Source organism: Cornus florida, unplaced genomic scaffold (assembly GCF_030987335.1).
Source record: "Cornus florida cultivar Cherokee Brave unplaced genomic scaffold, ASM3098733v1 CherokeeBrave_3.0.0_Hap2_Chr05, whole genome shotgun sequence".
NCBI lineage: Eukaryota > Viridiplantae > Streptophyta > Magnoliopsida > Cornales > Cornaceae > Cornus > Cornus florida.
In genome coordinates this window covers 89,037,893-89,059,492 of record NW_026775575.1, presented here as the reverse complement: position 1 = coordinate 89,059,492, position 21,600 = coordinate 89,037,893, and the positions used below count along the sequence as shown (strand labels likewise).

Sequence of the window (21,600 nt, the reverse complement as noted above, 5' to 3'; positions counted from 1 at the left end):
GGTCCTAAATTCGAAATTCCTAGGATGCACCAATCGCCGTGCTCTCCGTTTTGTCGCAAACGGCACTCAAAAATTCCAAAAGATGACGGGATAATTGAAGATTGAAATTGTGAAATGAAAAAAGAAAAATAAAAAGCAGAGGAAGAGAGAAGGTAGCCGCATGGAGAGAGAAAGAAAGTCAGGTGTGGTAATGACCCTTTGGTCATTACAATAACTAAAGCCCCTGTGGGGCCCACGGCAATAAATAATACATTTAACATTTATATTTATATATATATATATATATATATATATATAAACAATTCATTTTACAACCACAATAAGCATTTAAATAATTAACTTATTCATAAAATAACAATGCATGAAATGCAATGGACCCGTGACACAACCCCCGTACATAACTACTCCGGTAACGGGTCTCACTTGAAACCTCTCGGCCCTAAAAATAAAAAAAATACCAAAATAGCAACCAATACATTTCCAAGAGTCTTGAACTTAAAGAAATGCCCCAATCAACACTCTGACACACTTGGCATACCCCACGGTGTCTGGCACGTAAAACTAGACAAAACGGAAATAAACCCGAAAAAAAATCAGAAAATGGAAAATGGCAAAAGCCAAAAATATTACAAGACTTAAGGATGTATGCTTCTGTGGAATACAACGAATTGTCAGTCTTTTTACTTCAATTACTATCTCTCCACTTGACTTGACTCAACAATATTACGTAGGACATATAATATCATTTTGTTATTCTTCTATATAAACAATTCCTCTCATATGCTTGATTATCATATATACTATATAGTGCCAAACAAACAAAGAGAATTTATATATCATATAATTGATCATGGGTTGTTTGCCAATATTGTGTCACTTCACCTTATTTTGGCACTACTTGCTCTTCCTCCTACTCATCATCAATACGTTTGATTACTTCATACTGTTCACTTTTTCTCTTCTTTACAGCAGCAAAACCCACTCTGCCACCATGATGACAGCTTTGCTTTGATGCACTTCAAACAAAGCCTTTCAATAATAAAGTCTCATTTCGTATCTTTGGATCCTTCAGCTTATCCAAAGGTTGCATCGTGGAATACAAGTAGCAGTGATTGCTGCTCATGGGACGGTGTCACTTATGATGATGACACCGGCCGTGTCATTGGCCTTGACATCAGTAGCAGTTTTCTCTCCGGTTTTATCAACACCAACAATACCCTCTTCTGCTTTGTTCACCTTCAGACACTCAACCTTGTGGACAATTATTTCAATAAATCTCAAATCCATGTAGGACTTCTTTCAAGGTTAACTTTTCTCAATCTCTCATACACCGAATTTGCTGGTCAAATCCCTTTGGAAATTTCAAATTTAACCAAATTAACTTCACTTCATCTCTTAAGAAATTCATTACTTGAGCTCGTAAAGCCTGGTCTAACAAGCTTGGTTCAGAATGTGATGGATTTAAAAGAACTTTACCTCAATCAGGTGAACATATCTTCTACAATACCTCACATTTTGGCTAATTTTTCATCTTTAACTTCTTTGCTTCTCAAAGGTTGTCAATTACAAGGTGAATTTCTGGCAGGCATTTTTAAGTTACCAAACCTATAGATTCTTAGCGTGCAAAACAATCTAGATCTCAGCGTGTACTTGCCTGAATTCCACATGAGGAGTCCATTCAAGAAATTGGGGCTAGGAAGCACAAAATTTTCTGGAGAGTTTCCAAATTCAATGGGAAATCTCTACTTATTTTTTTAATTGGATATCTCAAGATGCACCTTCTCAGGGTTAATATTGTCTTCAATTGGTAACCTCATACAACTTTTTTATTTGAGCCTTTTCGGAAGCAACTTTTTTGGAAAACTCCCAAATTCAACGGGACAACTTAAATCCTTGAATCGTGTGGAGATAGCAAGATGCAATTTCTCACGACCAATCCCGTCTTGGTTTGGTAATTTTTCACAACTACAATATTTGTGTTGGACCCGAATTTTTAAGATTTTAATTTAATTATTTTATGATTTTTAGACTGTTTAAATTAATTATTATTTATTAAAGTTAGTGGGTTTTGAAATTTGATTTAGTTTTGTTATATATATATATATATATATATATGTATATATATATATTTATATATTGTATGATTGAGATGAGAATGTGTGGTCAGCCGAGAGAGAAAAATAGAAGTTAGTGGGTTTGATTAAGTTTTAGGCATTTGTGTGTATTTATATATATGTAGCATCAGTTGGAGGAGAGATGAGGTGCTGCCTGCCGAAATTGGTGAAAAAAAAAAAAAAAAGGTTGTAATGATTTTGGTACGGGTCCCACTGGAGATGGGTAATGGGTTTGAAATTGGTTTGTTACATTGTGTATATATATATATATATATATCTGATGAAGTAAATGTAGCAGGTGGCAGCAACGTGGACGAATTTAATTGGGAAGAGAAAATTGTGATAATGGTGGTTGTGTACTTGCAGGGCCCACTGAAGATTTTTTTGGGCCAAATTTTCTTCTTTCTTTAGTTTCCTTCACGTGGGTTGTTCGACTTTTTGGAGAAAGAGATTATCCTTTGGTTGGTATTTTGATATTGAAATGATGGGCTGCTGTGAGTTGTAAATCGGTGGAATTGCTTATTTATTTTTGTGTCTGCATTGTGACCTTATAAGCATTTTGAGAGAAAGCAAACAGATGAAAAAAAAAAAAAATTAGAGAGAGTTGAGATGAGAGACAGTGACCCGAGAGTTCACACAGAGAGAGAGATAGAGAGAAACAGAGAGAGGTCCGAGGTTCCAGAAGAGGCTGGAAACTTGAGGCTTTGATAATCCAGTAAGGAAAATTCTTTTTTAAGGTAGGGGTGTTCTAATCCACAATTTCTTAGATGTTTGTGAATTTTCCTCTTTAATTTGACCATAAGCATGCTTAATTTTAATTATTTTGTCCATTGCTATTGTGGTTGTATGTGCCCAAAAAGACAAATGTGTTTTACATGCTAATTGGATTATATACATGGCTATTTAAATTATTGTGAAGAAGCATGCTTAATTTTGGTATATTGTGTGACTTGTGAATTCTCAATTGCTATGGAAATTGATGTTGTGTTTATGAAATAATTGTTTGGAATTTCCTATAAAAAAAATGTATAACAATAATAATAATAATAATAATAATATTGTTGAATTGTGCTTAGAAGCATGAAGCATTCATGCATCCATTGGGAATAAAAGAGAATGGGAAAAGTGTTTTAGAGAACAAATGAAATTATTTTTGGGGAAATTTTTTTGAAATGTGTTTGCAAAAACCGGACGCCTAGGAGACGCCTAGTGGTCTGTGGTGTTAATGTAGTCTAGAAGGGAGTGTGGTTGAGTTAACTAGGCCGGATACAACACCTTGGAGGTGCCTTGTGGTCGTGGATAGTTAGCCAATCCTCTTTTCGTGACGCCTTGGAGGTGCCTTGGGTTGGATTACACTAACGGTTTGGAAGTTGAAACGGAGATGTTTCGGATAAGGGGAGCGACATGGGTATGGCATTGCACTTCATTGTCATACATGTTATACTTGTGACTTTGATGACAATTGTGGTTATATTTGACGTTGTGGTTATGGATTGTATCCCTGGTATAGTATGATCCCGTTCTCTTGATTTCTATTCTATATGTGGATTTACGGGGTCATAAGAGGTGTGTCTTAGACACCTCTTATTGAGCTTATGCTCACCTCATTATTTTAACATTTTTTAGGTTTGGGAAAAAAAGTGGCGGACGACGTTCCTTTACAGGTCTTGATGGGTTAGTGGATTGTTTGACCTATATTGTAGCTATGATATCATATTATTGTTATTATTACTATTATTATTATTTATAAACCCTGGGATGACACGTATATTATGTATTGCCATAGGAAATAATGGTCACGTTTTTTGTTGACCTCGGGTTTGGGTAAGGACCCGGTTAGCGATTCGGACCCTCGGGTTCGGGTTGTTATAATTTGGACCTTTCCAGAAGTAACTTTTTTGGAGAACTGCCAAATTCAATGGGATTCCTTAAATCCTTAAATCATTTGGAATTGGCAGGATGCAATTTCTCAGGGTCAATACCATCTTGATTTGATAATTTTACACAACTGCTATATCTGGACCTTTCTTTCAACAATTTTACGGGTCAGATACCTTCTTCCTTTAGTAATTTGACACAGCTCTGATATCTTCGACTTTCTTTTAATTTTTTTGCACGGCCCAATTCCCGAGTCATCTCTTAACTTGTGAATCTGCAAGTTATTTATCTTAATGGTAATAACCTAAACGGAACAGTGGAGCTAGATGTGTTTCTTACTCTGAAAAATCTTACTACTCTTGGGCTCTCAAGTAACCAATCAACATTGCTCCCAAGTAGTTTCATTAATGCTACGCTTCCCAAGTTTGAGTCCCTTAATTTGAACTCATGCAACTTAACTGAGTTCCCTAATTTCTTGAAAACTCAAGACCAGTTGGTGTACTTAAACTTCGGCAACAACCGTATCCAAGGCTGTAACGACCCAAAAGACACCAAAATAATAATAATAAAGTAAAATAAAATGAAAATTTCGGCCTGACCTCAGCAGAAAATGTTCCTCTACAACATGTTGAAATACATAAAAAGATGGAATAGCCTCACTAGGCCTTAAAAATAACTTATCATGACCCAACACACAATACAGATATTATATCACATTTCCAAGATAGTTACATACATATGAAATGCCCCTTCCTCCATCTCATCCAAATAAGGAGTACACTTTAGTTACATCAAGTTACAGTCCATAAAATGCAGCTAAAATTTAATAATCCATAACTTACAACATTATACTAATTAAACTAAAGTTTCACAAGATAGTTAATATTACATTTACAAAATATTAGAGTTCTAATACAAAAGATAGCAAAAATAAAATAGATCCCCAAGCTCGTCTAAACTTATGGTGGATCGTCATCCGCCACTTCTTTTCCATGTCCTGAAAAATGTTAAAAATAATGGGGTGAGCATAAGCTCTATAGGAAGTGTCTAAGACACAATTCTTATGTCCCCGTGAATCCATACAATGAATAGATGAAAGGTGAACGGGATCTTGCCATAGGGAAGCGCACAATATCAACCATAATAACAAGTATATAACAAATATCAACCAATCACAAGTTTATCACAATGTCATGAAGTGCAATGTTATGCAAATGTCATTTTTCATTTCCGAAACAATTCTGTTTCAACAACCAAACCGTTAGTGTAATCCGACCCAAGGCACCTCCATGTCGTCATGGAAGGAAGGTTGGTTAATTATCCACGACCACAAGGCACCTCCAAAGCGTCGCATTCGGTCTAGTTAACTCAATTACATTCCCTTCTAGATTACACCAACATCACGGACCACTAGGCGCCTCCTAGGCGTCCGGTTTTCGCAAACACTTTTAAAAATACTTTCCCAAAAATTTATTTCCTTTGTTTTGAAAACATTTTCCTTTTTCTCTTCCCGATAGATGCATGAATGTTTCGTACTTCTAATCATCAATTCAACTATAGGCTTTCACACATTCCATTTACATCATCATCACAATTTAATAAGAATTTCTAAACATTCATTTATTTCATTTATTTATTTATTTATAACCATAGCATCAAATTTTTTTTTTTTTTCAAAGCAATAAATAAATAATCATGGGGCATACAATATGTTAACACTAGGCATGCTCATCCACCATAATGAATCTAGTCAGATATATGAATTCAAATAACACATGGAACACACTTATCATTTTGATTAATCATACTTACAACAACCATAAACTAGGTAATCAAAATTAGCATGCTTATGATCAAATTTAAGGAGAAAATTCACATAAAAACCAAGAAGTTGTCTATTAGAACGCCCCTACCTCAATGGAAGTGAAAAACCCTAAAATCCCTAAATCCAAGCCCTAATTTCGGAATCTCTAGGCTTGGCCAAAAGATGTTTGGCTCTTATCAAATTGAAGGCCTCGACGAGCTCTCCGACTTTGCTTCACAAGGTTTTAGCAAAATTCAAAGGAGTAAAGCTAGATCAAGCTTTAAGATTGTAAAAAGAAAAAAAAGAAAAGTGAGATGCCGAGAGGAGAAGGGACGCAGCAGAGAGAGAAAAAACAATTTAGTCGTGTAATGGCCTTATGGCCTTTTTGTGTGTTTAATATATTGGTGGGGCCCACCAACTTTTGAAAAAAGAAATGTCTTTATAACTTTAATATATATATATATATATATATATATATATATATATATAAAATTATACCCATTACATTCTCCCTAATTTTAAAAGATATCGTCTCCGAAATCAAGCCATACCTGAGGGAGAAAACAACTCTTGATACTTGGAGCGAACCTCTTGTTCGAGCTCCCAAGTAGCCTCCTCAACTCCGTGATGCCTACAAAGAACCTTTACCAACGGTATCGTCTTTTTTCTCAACACCTTCTGCTATGTGTCAAGGATCTGAACTGGTCCCTCCTTGTAGGAAACATCCTCATCAATGTTGTAATACCCCTAATTCTCAAAAGGATATAACTGAAATTTATTTATTTATTTTATATGCATTTTAATTGATTATTTGATTTGTGTGCATTTAAAAATGTTTATTTGGGTATGTGTTTAATGGTTTTATTTGCTTAATTGGTAATTGTGTTGTTTAAATTAATTGTAATTATTTTTTTTTATTATTTGATTATTCGTGACTTAATTGATGTGTAATTTTTGGTAACTTATATAATTTATGTGTGCGTTGTAGGTATGTTTAGGGTTTAATTTATGTATAATAGGGTAGCCGACGTATTAATGGGCTGGGATTAGGATTAGGGTTTAGAAGGAACCTATATATATATAAGACAGTAGGGTCTGCTAGGTTACAAACCCTATTCACGACATAGTATCTTGAGAGGAAAAACAGAGGAAAACTAGAGAAGAGAGAAACAGAGAGGTTTGAGGGGAAAATACATAGAGTTTTTAGCTATAGACTGAAGGTGTGCCACAGAGGAAGGAAGAGGTTAATGGTGGAATAGAACTGGAGCAGTAGGAAGGTTACCGGTAGTCATCCGTTCGTCGAAAACTCCATAAACGGCGGTGAAGATTTCAAACCGGAATCTTAAGGCAAGTTTCATTCTATCTCCTTCCTGTAAACTTGTGTTCTGTGCATTCTCTATAGTCTCCAGGAATCTAATTTAATTATTAAAATGGATGTTTATGCATGATAGAATCTCTGTACAATTTTAAACCCCTCTCCGCTTTCGAAACTATGAACCGTTGTGTTTTCGTTTTAAATTTTTGTCAATATTTTCACAAGGGAATTTGAGGAGTTTCTAGGGTTGAATGAACCTGAATTGAACCTTAAGAATGTAAGGAAAAGTTCTGGAACAGAGGGTTGAACTTCGCCGAAAGCGAAGAAGACAAACGGAGAAAACATAAACTGTTTCAATCATGATTTAAGCTTTTGTCAAATAATTCGTACTGGAATGGGAGAAGTTTCTAGGATTGTTAGGACATAATTAAAATTTGAAAATCTTTAACAAAGTTGGGATAGAGGATTGAGACTTGGCTGGACGCGAAGAAAGCAACACAGAGGAAGCAGAGAAGGAAAAACGAAGGCTGGAGAAGTGGAGGCGGCTCCACCCTTCAATGGAGGTAGCTCCATTGAAGTGGAGCCGGCTCCTCAAAGTGTTGAGGTGGCTCCAATGTGGGTGGAGCCGGCTCAACTTAAAATTGGAGGGGGCTCCAATTTTCTAAATGCCCAGAACATGGGTTTTTGATAGTTTTTGGACTTCAGGGGCTATAATGCAATACTGAGGTTTAGTTGGGGTTTTAAAATAATATATATAACATATTTAAGGACCCATGAATATTGGTTTATGATCTAGAAAGGGGCATCATGAATTTTTAAAAGAGATCTATGTATGCTACCAAGTAAGGAGGATGACTTAGTTTCTAGTTTGTTGAGCAAACTAAATGAACTGGAATGGGGGTTATGTTTTAGATTTTATATAAATGATATTTATATATAATTTAATGAAGTCCAGGAATGTTGGTTTTACTGTGTTAATGGAATCCATGAAATTAAACAACAATTTACATGTCGTCAAATGTGGAAGTTTGATTACTAGTGGTTGTTTTAGCAAATTAAACGATCTAGTATTAAAATATTTTTAGGACTTCATAAAATGTACTCTGTCTAGGCTTCTGAGTGCCATTATACCAAGTGTAGAAATTATGATTAATGATTAAATGGATGTCATGAGATTTAAACATTAATTTGCATGCCGTCACGGATATAGGATTGGTTTACTAGCCTTTGTTTTAGTAGTTCAAACGGGCTAATATGGAAATATCGGTTGGAAATTCTATTATAATGTGATCAGTTTAAAATTTTAAAAATCATTATATCATGTTATGGATGTTAATTGCTGGAATAATATATTTCATGTTCTGTCAATTATATGGGGAATGGATGGTTTAAATTGTTTATCATTACTGTGGCAATTTGAACGAATGTTTCGTGATATTAATCATGTACTGTATGCATAATAGAATCTTGCTTATGTCTGATTTCTGTTATGTTGGACTCTGGATGTATTTGATGTTCTAATGAAAGTGCATCATTTGTGGATCATTTGCATTATATGTACCGGTATGGGACGGTGACATATCAGGGATGGATTAGATCAAAAAGCTAAGTCCTACCCTTTCATACATACGGAATGAATTAACTAAAACAGTTAAATCCTACATGGATGCATATCCTGTTAACTAAAACAGTTGGACAACATAATGGATGGTTGCTTTATTTTTCTGCATTAGGAAGGAACTTATATATATATTTATGGTACCGTGATACGAGCTTGAGTCTCCTGATCACGGTTAGGGTGCATATATCGCAAAGGTTGAGTAGCTAGATATAGCTGATGTTCCCTGGTAGGTCTAGGTACTTGGCCGCTGGAAAGCGTGTTTTATATGTCACCTTCTATCCATGCTGAACTATGTTATAGGCTAGTGAGCATCCTATAGTGTGTATATATATATATGGACTATTTTAGATATTGCCGAGCTATCTAGGATGTATCTGCGTATCGGGTTTATGTACGGATCGTAGTAGGATGAAACTTGCATGTGGGCTTGACTCACCTTTATTTTTCAGGTGTTCATGAGTACCAGGCTTAGGGCTTGATCGTGGTGATGCAGATACAGTCACTCACTCTTCCGACTACATAGGATGTCCTTTCTTATTCTAGTTTTGGATTTTAATTTTGTAAATTTATTTATAGTATGGGATTATTAGAGGTTCACTAGTTGGATTCCCGAGTTGTACGGATTTGGAGGATTTAAATGATATTAATTTATTATTTAAACATTGAGGATTTTTATTTTAGATTTCTTTCAGCGCATTATTATTTTATTCTTAATTCAGTTTTTATTCTTGCTTGTTTACATATTAATTGTTTGGTATCCCTCGGATCTGTGCTCAGACTTGATCACCCGTGGCTCTAGAATCGAGGGGTATCACAAATGTCCACATCAACCCAACTCAAAATGTGAGACGGATCCGGTTCGTACTTCTGTAGCATCGATACGTGAAAGACATTATGGACCCTGCCCATCTGCGGTGGCCAAACAAGTTTATAGGCAACCTCTCCTACATGGTCCAAGATCTCAAAAGGTCCAATGAATCATGGCGACAACTTGCCACTCTTCCCGAACCTCATCAACCCTTTTCGTAAAGAAACCCGAAGAAAAACGTGGTCTCCCACCTCAAATGATAGCAGTTGTCTCCGCCTATCTGTATAACTCTTCTGTCGGCTCTGAGCTGTAAGCAATCTCTGCCTGATCAACTTAATCTTCTCGGTAGTCTCGAGTACAATGTCGGGTCCTACGGTTGCTGTCTCGCCCACCTTAGTCCAATAAACAGGAGACCTACAAGGTCTGCCATACAACGCCTCAAATGGAGCCATCTGAATACTCGCCTGATAATTGTTGTTGTTGGCAAACTCAATAAGTGGAAGGTGATCCTCCCAACTACCACCCAAGTCAAGTACACAGGCCCGAAGCATATCCTCCAAGATCTGGGTGGTACGCTCTGATTGGCCGCCCGTCTGTGGATGGAATGCCGTACTAAGGTGCAACGCTGAGCCAAACGCTGCTTGAAGTCCTTCCTAAAACTTCGAGGTGAACTTGGCATCTCTATCCGACACAATAGTCACTGGAACTCCGTGCAATCTCACAATCTCTTTCATATAAAGTACACCAAGTGCCTCTGCGTCATCTATTGCCTTAATAGGCAAGAAGTGAGCCAATAATGACCCATACGGCTTCATTTCCCCTCCGTAACCTAGGAAGACCTATCACAAAGTCCATTGCAATCTCCTCCCACTTCCACTGCGTTACCGGTAATGGCTGTAATAAACCAGCTGGTCTCTGGTGCTCGGTCTTCACCTGCTGACAGGTAAGGCACTTAGCCACAAACTGTGCAACGTCCCTCTTCATTCCATTCCACCAATACTGACGTCTCAGATTGTGACACATTTTGGTACCACCAGGATAAACTGCAAAGCAGGAAGTATAAAACTCCCATAAGACGTCCTCACGACAAACTGTAGGAACAACTAACAAACCCCTAAACCGTAGACCTCCATCTGCATGTAAGGCCCAATCCTTCACGGTCTTGCCACTGGAGATCAAAGTGTGAATGGCAGCTAAATCCAAATCTTGTCTCTGTGACTCAATCACTCGTCTGACAAGAGTGGGTTGAGCTACAAAACTAAACAAGAATGCTGACTCACTGCCATCATCATCATAATCAAAGTAATACAATCCCATTTCAGCCAAATCTTCAAGCATCTTCCACTTCCGAATGGCTAAACTAGCCAGAGTTTCACGAGATTTCTGGCTTAAAGCATCAGCTACTACATTTGCCTTACCCGGATGATACTGCAAATCAAAGTTGTAGTCTTCCAAAAACTCAACCCATCGCCTCTGTCTATTGTTCAAGTCCGTTTGAATGTAATGGGTATGATTATATATATATATATTAAAGTTATAAAGACATTTCTTTTTTAAAAAGTTGGTGGGCCCCACCAATATATTAAACACACAAAAAGGCCATGAGGCCATTACACGACTCAATTGTTCTCTCTCTCTCTCTCTTCTACGTGTACTGTCTGTGTTATATATATATATATATATATACATATGTAATTATGGTGTGTATATATATATTTGTGTGTGTGGTGTAGAATTAAAAACAAAAAGAAAAAGGAAAATAAAAAGGAAAATGGGTGGGACCCACAAGCTATTTAGATTAATGGCATTGGGCTAATTTCATTTCTCTCTGCATTCTCTCACGTTCGGTTCTCTTTCTCTCGCTCACTGTTTTTTTTTCTTTTTCTTTTCTACATCAAATTCAAGGCTTGATTTCTCCCTTATTTCTTAGTGTTTTTAAGTGCCATTTGTGGCAAAACGGAGAGCACGGCGAGTTCTACACGTGTGTACCAGCAATTTCAGTTTTGAACAACGTAAGGAGTCCAAAAATTGAGACCTATTTTGAGGGTTTGAGGTGAAAATTGGGGGTTTTGCTTAAAAGTGAGGTAGATGTCTCTAATCCATATATTCTTGTGCCTTAGTGAGTATAATTATTGTTATTTGTTGCTTATTATGCTAGATTGAGTTGATATTGTTTTAAGGTGACTAAACCTTGAAATTTGAGTATGTGGATATGTGTTAAATTTATGTTATGTGTGAAAAGTATGTTCTATGTATTATTTTCCCTAGCCGATAATGTTGTTAACTTGCTAAAATTGTTGTATGAAAGCATGTTATGTATTCTTAGAAATTCTTGGAAGGTGTAATGTGAGGTTAAAATTTTAATTTGTTGTAGAATGGTGAATTACATGGCATGAAGCATTCATGCACAGCATTAGAAAGAAAAGGGAACAAATTGCTTTGAAATGAAAAAGGGAAATTTTGGAAAAGAAGTTTTGATTAAAGTGTTTTATGAAAATCCGGTCGCCGCGGAGGTACCAAAAGGTCGGAGTATTAATATAGCCTAGAGGGAACTAGGGAGTTGCCCTAGTGTGGTTGACCTAGCTGGGCCCAAAATGACGCCGCGGGGTTACCAAGGGTCAGGGACACTAGCCAATCATTCTCTCGTGTCGCTGCGGGGTTACCAAAGGGCGGGTTATATTAACAGTTTGAAAGTGATAGTTTTAAATGTTGAAAATAGGGAGTGACATCGACATGCATTGCATTATATAGCGTCATATTATTTATGTTGAGATTGGTTATTATGTTGTGCTTTCCCAACATGGCATGACCCCGCCCCCTATTATTCTATTCTTTGTTTGGATTCACGGGGATACAAGAGGTGTGTTTTAGGTACCACCTACTGATCAATTTTGCTCACCCCTTTTATTTAACATTTTTTTTTAGGAAACGGGAAAGAAGTGGCAGATGACGTTCTACCACAGACTTAGTATGGATTAGGAGCTTATATTGTTGTTTTTGTATTGGGGTCTCACTATTTTTGTAAGACTAAGCATAATGTATTTTGTATAATGACTTATGGACTTTTAATATTATAATTATACCTATGGGCTGTAACTTTTATATAAGCTGTCTAAATGTTGTAAAACATGGACATTTGATCTTAATATTGTATTTTGGGACTGTAATTATGATTTCTGGATGATATGGTATATAGATGTTCCATCATGTGATGAACTATGTTGATGCATGATGAATGGATGAAAATGATGCTGGAATGTATTATTTGCATGGTGTTGGGACATGTTAGATAAATTTTGAAGGCCCAAGAAAAGTTATTGCATTTTTTTGCGTTTAAGCAGGTGGTTGTAGGATCCCTTTTAGCAGAGGTTATGCCGATTTTTTTTTTTATTTTTTTTATTATTTTTTTTTAATTTATTTTTTTAATGGTATCGGTTTAGGGTCGTTACAGATTTGGTAGCAGAGCCTTGGTTCGAAAACCATTAGGATGACGGGTAGAGGCCTACCTAGGGTTGTCTGGGAAGTCATTTGCATTGTTAATTCCTTATTTGCAAAAGTGTTTTGCTACGTGAAAAGGCATGCTTAACTGTTTACTTGTTTACGTGTTTATGTGCTTATATGCTTATATTAATGTGTTCATTGCATAGTATTGCATGCTAAGTGTTAGTATAACATCCTTTTATGTTGAGTTGTACACAGTTGGACCTTAGTATTATCGTTATTGAACTGTTTTATTTGTTTTATAAAACGATGTCACGGCGTGAGGAACCCAGGGAAGTTGGCCCTAGGCCAACAAGGGGTGATGTTGGCGAGAGCTCTACCTCCAATCCGGCGGAGCCAGTTGATGAGGACACACTTCTTAGGGATTTAATTGCCCCAAGAGTTATTCCTACAAGGAGGGATAATGTGGAAGCACCCGTTGAAGGGGGTGAAAGTTCGGCGGAACTAGTATTGAATCGCTTGTTGCAGAGAGCCTTGAGGTTTATAATTGCTTCTCATCCACAGCCGGTACCTCAACCAGTACCACAACTTGTAGCCCAAGTTGAAGAGACGCCAGCACAAAAACGTCTCAAGATTATTAAAGGGTTTTCTCAGTTGATGCTAGTAATGTTCAAAGGTGGTACAGATCCAATGGAAGCGGACGACTATATAGATCAAGTTGAAACTCAATTGACTTCTATGGATGTGACGGATGATCACTTGAAAATCATCCTAGCCACTTACAAGTTTTCAAAGGATGCCAAGTTTTGGTGGAAATCGATCACAAATCAGTATAAGATTAAAGAGATGAGTTGGGATAGGTTCAAGGAGCTGTTCTATGAGAAGTATTTTCCTCCTGCCAAGAGGTGGGAGTTAAAGATTAGTTTATTGACCTTATCTAATGCAATATGTCAGTGACAAAGTACGAGAACAAGTTCACTTCTCTTTCCCGCTTTGCTCCAGAGATGGTGAGTAATGAAGTTGATAAGGTTCGGAAGTTTATCTCCGGACTTGACTACAAGATGAGGCCGTTGTTAACAGCACAGGGCATCAAGGTTTATTTTGAGGCAGTGGAAAGAGCATTGATGCTAGAGGCGGAGGCCAAAGATAAAGATGCAAGAAGGGAACAGTGGAAACAAAAGAGGAATGCAGGGTCATTTTCAGAGGGACCTTCAGGGAAAAGGAACATGGGTGGTTCATCTCAGTTTCAAGGTAGCCGTCTGCACTATCTGCTCCTACCATTCCTATGCCAGCTGGGTCAGATAAGAGTGCAGTTGTTTGTTATCAGTGTCAGCAGCCTGGACATTACAAGTCCAGATGTCCTATGAACTTGACTACAGTTTCTGCACCATTGAGGGCTTATTATGGGTGTGGCCAGCAGGGCCATTTGATTCAGGATTGTCCTACTCAGGGAGCAGGCACCGGTAATGGCAGAGGGTCACAGCAGAGGCCATCACAGTCAGCTACGGTTCAGTCAGGTTTTAGACCACCGCCACCACCACAGCCTGTCATATCTTCTCAGGGTTCACGACCAGTTAGGAGGGATATTTCTACTGTGTCAGCAAAGCAATCTGGTGTTCATATTGGTAGTTCTCAGGCACCGCAGGGACGTGTCTTTGCACTTGCACCGACTGAAGCATCTCCTAGATCTTCAGTTCTCCGAGGTATATTTCTAGTGTTTGGTTCTTGGGCCCGTGTTTTGTTTGACTCTGGTGCATCTCACTCTTTCATTTCATTATCACTTGTACTTGCATCGGGGTTAGAGGTCAGTTTCATAGATCGGGCGTTGTGTGTTGATACGCAAGTTGGGGTTTCAGTGTCTTTGAGCCGAGTTGTGCGGGATTGTTCTATTGTGATAGCCGGGCGGACCTTTGTGTTTGACCTTATCCTCCTGGAGATGACTAGCTTTAATGTCATTCTTGGGATGGATTGGTTAGCTTCCTTTCATGCCACGATCGACTGTTACAGAGGAAGGGTTACAGTTTGCACTCCCGAGTGAGATTGTTTATTTTTCGTGGGAGATCGGAATGATTCCCACATTTCATCGTTTTATGGAGTTTGTGGACGGAATCGTGGTGATTACTTCTTGGCTAGCCTTATAGTCGAAAAAAGTGATCTTGTGGAAAAAGATTATCCTGCAGTTGTTCGTGATTTCTTGGATATGTTTCCGGAGGATTTGACAGAGTTGCCTCCACACCGAGAAGTAGAATTCACCGTTGAGTTAATACCAAGTACCGCGCCGATTTCTATGGCACCGTATCGTATGGCACCAGTTGAATTGGAAGAATTAAAGAGGCAGTTTGATGATTTGAGAATGAAAGGTTTCGTCCGATCGAGTGTGTCACCGTGGGGCGCACCAGTCTTGTTTGCTAAGAAGAAAGATGGTTTTTTGAGGTTGTGCATTGATTACCGGAAGTTAAATTGTGCCACCATCAAGAATAAGTATCATTTGCCAATGATAGATGATTTGTTTGATCAGTTGGGAGGAGCCAGTTGTTTTTCGAAGATTGACTTGAGGTCAGGTTACTATCAGTTACAGGTTAGGGATGAGGATATTCTAAAGACAGCGTTTTATACATGGTATGGACAATATGAGTTCCTTGTTATGCCTTTTGGCTTGACTAATACGCCAGCGGCATTCATGGACTTGATGACCCGTGTCTTTTATGATTACTTGGACCAGTTTGTGGTAATTTTCGTGGATGACATTCTCGTGTATTCACGATCTCGGGAGGAACACGAGATCCATTTAAGTATTGTTTTACAGATTTTGCGGGAGCATCGATTGTATGCCAAATATGAGAAATGTGAGTTTTGGCTATAAGAGGTGAAATTTTTGGGGCATGTTGTTTCAGAAAGTGGAGTGTCAGTAGATCCATCAAAGGTTGAAGCAGTTTTGAATTGGGAGCAACCCAAGAATGTTTTTGAGATTCGGAGTTTCCTTGGCCTAGCGGGTTACTATCGGAGATTTGTGAAGGATTTCTCCCGTTTGGCAGCACCTATGACCTGTTTGACCCGAAAAGGGATTCAGTGTGTGTGGAATGAAGCCTGTGAGACATCTTTTCAGGAGTTGAAGACAAGATTGACTACAGCTCCAGTGTTGGTGATACCTGAGTATGGCTTAGGTTATGTGATCTATTGTGACGCTTCACGTGATGGTTTGGGATGTGTGTTGATGCAGGATGGTAGAGTAGTGGCTTATGGGTCTCGACAGTTGAAGACTCACGAGCTTAACTACCCTACTCATGATTTAGAGTTAGCAGCAGTCGTATTTGCCTCGAAGTGTTGGAGACACTACTTGTATGGTGAAAGGTTTGAAGTGTTTTCAGACCATAAAAGTCTCAAGTACCTTTTATCCCAAAAGGACTTGAACACAGACAGAGAAGATGGGTTGAGTTCTTGGAAGACTACAATTTTAACTTGTAGTATCATCTGGGCAAATCAAATGTAGTAACAGATGCCTTAAGCCAGAAATCTCGTGGAACTCTGGCCTGTTTAGCTATTCAGAAATGGAAGATGCTTAAGGATTTGGCAGAGATGGGATTGTATTATTTTGATGACGATGTTGACAGTGAGCCAGCATTTTTGTTTAGTCTTGTGACTTAGCCTATTCTTATTGTACGAGTGATTGAGTCACAGAGACATGACCCGGATTTAGATGACATTCATGCCTTGATCTCCATTGGTAAGATAGTAAAATATTGGACCTTGCATGTAGATGGAGGGGTCTACGGTTTAGGGGTTTGTTGGTGGTTCCCACGGTTTGTCGTGAGGACGTCTTACGGGAGTTTCACACTTCCCGCTTTGCAGTTCATCCAGGTGGTACCAAAATGTATCATAATTTGAGACGTCAATATTGGTGGAATGGGATGAAGAAAGATGTTACACAGTTTGTGGCTAAGTGCTTTACTTGTCAGCAGGTGAAGGCCGAGCATCAGAGACCAGCTGGTTTGTTACAACCATTACCTGTAGCACAGTGGAAATGGGAACATATTGTTATGGATTTTGTGACAGGTCTTCCAAGGTCACGGAGGGGTAATGAAGCCGTATGGGTCATCGTTGATAGATTGACCAAGACGGCTCACTTTTTGCCTACTAAGGCAACAGACGATGCAGAGAAGCTTGGTGTACTTTATGTGAAGAAAATTGTAAGGTTGCATGGAATTTCAGTAACTATTGTCTCAGATAGGGATGCCAAGTTCACTTCGAAATTCTGGGAAGGACTTTAAACAGCGTTTAGTTCAACTTTGCATCTTAGGACGACATTCCATCCACAGACAGACGGCCAGTTGGAGCGTACTATCCAGATCTTGGAGGATATGCTTCGGGCATGTGTGCTTGACTTGGGTGGTGGTTGGGAAGATCATCTACTGCTTACTAAGTTTGCCTACAACAACAGTTATCAAACGAGTATCCAAATGGCTCCATTTGAGGCGTTGTATGGTAGACCTTGTAGGTCTCCTGTTTGTTGGACTGAGGTGGGTGAGACCGCCGTCTTAGGACCCGACATAGTACTCGAGACTACTGAGAAGATTAAGCTAATCAGACAGAGGTTACTTACAACTCAGAGCTGACAGAAGAGTTATGCGGATAAGCGGAGACGGCCATTATCATTTGAGGTGGGAGACCACGTTTTTTCTACGGGTTTCTCCACGGAAAGGATTGATGAGATTTGGGAAAAGTGGCAAGTTGTCGCCACGATTCATTGGACCGTCTGAGATTTTGGACCGAGTAGGAGAGGTTGCCTACAGACTTGCTTTGCCACCACAGTTAGACAGGGTCCACAATGTTTTCTATGTATCGATGCTACAGAAGTATGAGCTGGATCTATTTCACATTTTGAGTTGGATTGATGTGGACATTAATGAGGATGTTTCCTATGAAGAGGGACCAGTTTAGATCCTTGACACACAGCAGAAGGTGTTGAGGAACAACACGATACCAATAGTGAAAGTTCTTTGGAAACACCACGGAGTCGAGGAAGCTACTTGGGATCTTGAACCTGAGGTTCGCTCCAAGTACCCAGCATTGTTTTCTTCCTCATGTATGTCTTGATTTCGGGAATGAAATCTTTTAAAGTTGGGGAAAATGTAATGTCTGTGTTATATATATATATACATATGTAATTATGGTGTGTATATATATATATTTGTGTGTGTGGTGTACAATTAAAAACAAAAAGAAAAAGGAAAATAAAAAGGAAAATGGGTGGGACCCACAAGCTATTTAGATTAGTGGCATTAGGCTGATTTCATTTCTCTCTGCATTCTCTCACATTCAGTTCTCTCTCTCTCGCTCACTATTTTTTTTTTCTTTTTCTTTTCCACATCAAATTCAAGGCTTGATTTGTCCCTCATTTCTTAGTGTTTTTAAGTGCCGTTTGCGGCAAAACGGAGAGCATGACGAGCTCTACACGTGTGTACCAGCAATTTGAGTTTTGAGCAATGTAGGGAGTCCGAAAATTGAGACCCATTTTGAGGGTTTGAGTTGAAAATTGGGGGTTTTGTTTAAAAGTGAGGTAGGGGTCTCTAATCCATATATTCTTGTGCCTTAGTGAGTATAATTATTGTTATTTGTTGCTTATTATGCTAGATTGAGTTGATTTTGTTTTAAGGTGACTAAACCTTGAAATTTGAGTATGTGAATATGTGTTAAATTTATGTTATATGTGAAAAACATGTTTTATGTGTTATTTTCCCTAGCTGATAATGTTGTTAACTTGCTAAAATTGTTGTATGAAAGCATGTTATGTATTCTTAGAAATTCTTGGAAGGTGTAATGTGAGGTTAAAATTTTAATTTGCTGTAGAATGATGAATTACATGGCATGAAGCATTCATGCATAGCATTAGGAAGAAAAGGGAACAAATTACTTTGAAATGAAAAAGGGAAATTTTGGGAAGGAAGTTTTGATTAAAGTGTTTTATGAAAACCCGGTCGCCGCGGGGGTACCAAAGGGCCGGAGTGTTAATATAGCCTAGAAGAAACTAGGGAATTGCCCTAGCGTGGTTGAGCTAGCTGGGCCCAAAATGACGCCGCGGGGTTACCAAGGGTCAAGGACACTAGCCAATCCTTCTCTCGTGTTGCTGCAGGGTCACCAAAGGGCGGGTTATATTAACAGTTTGAAAGTAATGGTTTTGAATGTTGAAAATAGGGAGTGACATCGGCATGCATTGCATTTCATAACGTCATATTGTTTATGTTGAGATTGGTTATTATGTAGTTCTTTCCCGACATGGCATGACCCTGCCCTCTATTGTTCTATTCTTTGTTTGGATTCACGGGGACACAATAGGTGTGTCTTAGGCACCACCTAATGATCAATTTTGCTCACCCCTTTTATTTAACATTTTTTTTTCAGGAAATGGGAAAGAAGTGGCGGATGACATTTTATCACAGACTTAGTATGGATTAGGAGCTTATTTTATTGTTTTTGTACTGGGGTCTCACTATTTTTGTAAGACTAAGCATAATGTATAAACACAACGACTTATGGACTTTTAATATTATAATTATACCTATGGGCTGTAACTTTTATATAAGCTGTCTAAATGTTGTAAAACATGGATATTTGATCTTACTCTTGTATTTTGGGACTGTAATTTTGATTTTTGGATGATATGGTATATAGATGTTCCACCATGTGATGAACTATGTTGAGGCATGATGAATGGATGAAAGGAATGCTGGAAGGTATTATTTGCATGGTGTTGGGACATGTTAGATAAATTTTAAAGGCCTATGAGAGGCTATTGCATTTTTTTGCGTTTAAGTAGGTCGTTGTAGGATCCCTTTTAGCAGAGGTCATGTCGATTTTTTTTTTTTTTTTTTTTTTTTTTTTTTTTTTTTTTTTTTATGGTATCGGTTTAAGGTCGTTACACTACGTCCCTTCTCCTCTCGACATCTCACTTTTCTTTTCTTTTTTTCTTTTTGCAATCTCAAAGCTTAATCTAACTTTACTCCTTTGGATTTTTGTAGAACCTTGTGAAGCAAAGTTGGAGAGCTTGTCGAGGCCTTCAATTTGATAGGAGCCAAACATCATTTGGCCAAGCCTAGAGATTCCGAAATTAGGGCTTGGATTTGGGGATTTTGGGGGTTTTCACTTCGATTGAGGTATGGGTGTTCTAATATACAACTTCTTGGTTTTTATGTGAATTTTCCCCTTAAATTTGATCATAAGCATGCTAATTTTGATTACTTAGTGTGTGGTTGTTGTAAGTATGATTAATCAAAATGATAAGTGTGTTTCATGTATTATTTGAATTCATATATATGACTAGATTCATTACGGTGGATGAGTATGCCTAGTGTTGACATATTATATGCCCTATGATTATTTATTTATTTATTTATTGCTTTGAAAAAAAAAAATTGATGCTATGGTTATAAATAAATGAATGTTTAGAAATTTTTATTAAATTGTGATGATGATGTAAATGGAATGTGTGAAAGTTTATAGTTGAATTGATGATTAGAAGCACGAAGTATTCATGCATCCATCAGGAAGAGAAAAGGGAAAAATGTTTTTAAAACAAAGGAAATAAATTTTTGGGAAAATATTTTTAAAAGTGTTTGCGAAAACCGGACGCCTAGGAGGCGTCTAGTGGTCCGTGATGTTGGTGTAATCTAGAAGGGAATGTAGTTGAGTTAACTAGGCCGAATGTGACGCCTTGGAGGTACCTTGTGGTCGTAGATAGTTAACCAACCTTCCTTTCGTGATGCCATAGAGGTGCCTTGGGTCGGATTACACTAACGGTTTGGTTGTTGAAACGAAATTGTTTCGGAAATGGGGAGTGACATTTGTATAACATTGCACTTCATGACATTGTGGTAAACTTGTGATTGGTTGATATTTGTTACATACTTAGTTATTGTGGTTGATATTATGCACTTCCCTATGGCATGATCTCGTTCACCTTTCATCTATTCATTTTATGGATTCACGGGGACATAAGAAGTGTGTCTTAGACATTTTCTACTGAGTTTATGCTCACCCCATTATTTTTAACATTTTTCAGGACATGGAAAAGAGGTGGCGGACGACGATCCACTACAAGTTTAGATAAGCTTGGGGATCTATTTTATTTTTACTATCTTTTGTATTAGAACTCTAATATTTTGTAAATATAATATTAACTATCTTGTGAAACTTTAGTTTAATTAGTATAATGTTGTAAGGAATGGACTATTAAATTTTAGCTGCATTTTATGGACTGTAACTTGATGTAACTAAAGTGAACTCTTTGTTTGGATGAGATGGAGGAAGTGGACATTTCATATGTATGTGACCATCTTAGGAATGTGATATAATATTTGTATTGTGCGTTAGGACATGATAGGTTATTTTTAAGGCCTAGTGAGGCTATTGCATCTTTTTATGTATTTCAACATATTGTAGAGGAACATTTTCTGCTAAGGTCATACCGAAATTTTTATTTTATTTTATTTTATTATTATTATTTTGGTGTCTTTTGGGTCGTTACAAAGGCCCCCTGCCTACATGGATATGGAACATTGGTACACAAACTCTGAATACCCTTGACCTTTCTCAAAACTTTATAACTGGCGCCTTTCACCAACA

General features: G+C 37.8%; 1 protein-coding gene across 6 annotated transcripts; it reads left to right on the top strand.

Moving 5' to 3' along the window:
• Nucleotides 1-836: 836 nt before the first annotated feature.
• LOC132307477 (receptor-like protein 43) lies at nt 837-21,347 on the top strand. 6 transcript variants are annotated; one of them, XR_009482245.1, is made up of 4 exons: nt 2,153-2,829; nt 19,381-19,712; nt 19,998-20,132; nt 21,038-21,347. XR_009482245.1 is itself a non-coding variant. In XM_059805258.1 (3 exons), exons 1-2 carry the CDS (start codon nt 1,012-1,014, stop codon nt 20,073-20,075), a joined length of 552 nt encoding a protein of 183 aa, XP_059661241.1. In that variant the 5' UTR covers nt 837-1,011; the 3' UTR covers nt 20,076-20,132; nt 21,038-21,347. The 6 variants fall into 6 exon arrangements, 1 of the variants encoding a protein (XP_059661241.1); XR_009482242.1 differs by having other exon boundaries at nt 2,154-2,851; XR_009482244.1 differs by lacking the exon at nt 2,153-2,829 and adding an exon at nt 10,963-11,624.
• The last annotated feature ends 253 nt before the right edge of the window (nt 21,348-21,600 follow it).

Bases quoted from the DNA above. Each gene is read 5' to 3' on its own strand.
- LOC132307477 (XM_059805258.1), top strand. From the start codon at position 1,012: ATGCACTTCAAACAAAGCCTTTCAATAATAAAGTCTCATTTCGTATCT. The intron at 1,486-19,997 runs GTGAACATATCT...GGATTTTTGTAG, and splicing joins AAGAACTTTACCTCAATCAG to AACCTTGTGAAGCAAAGTTG.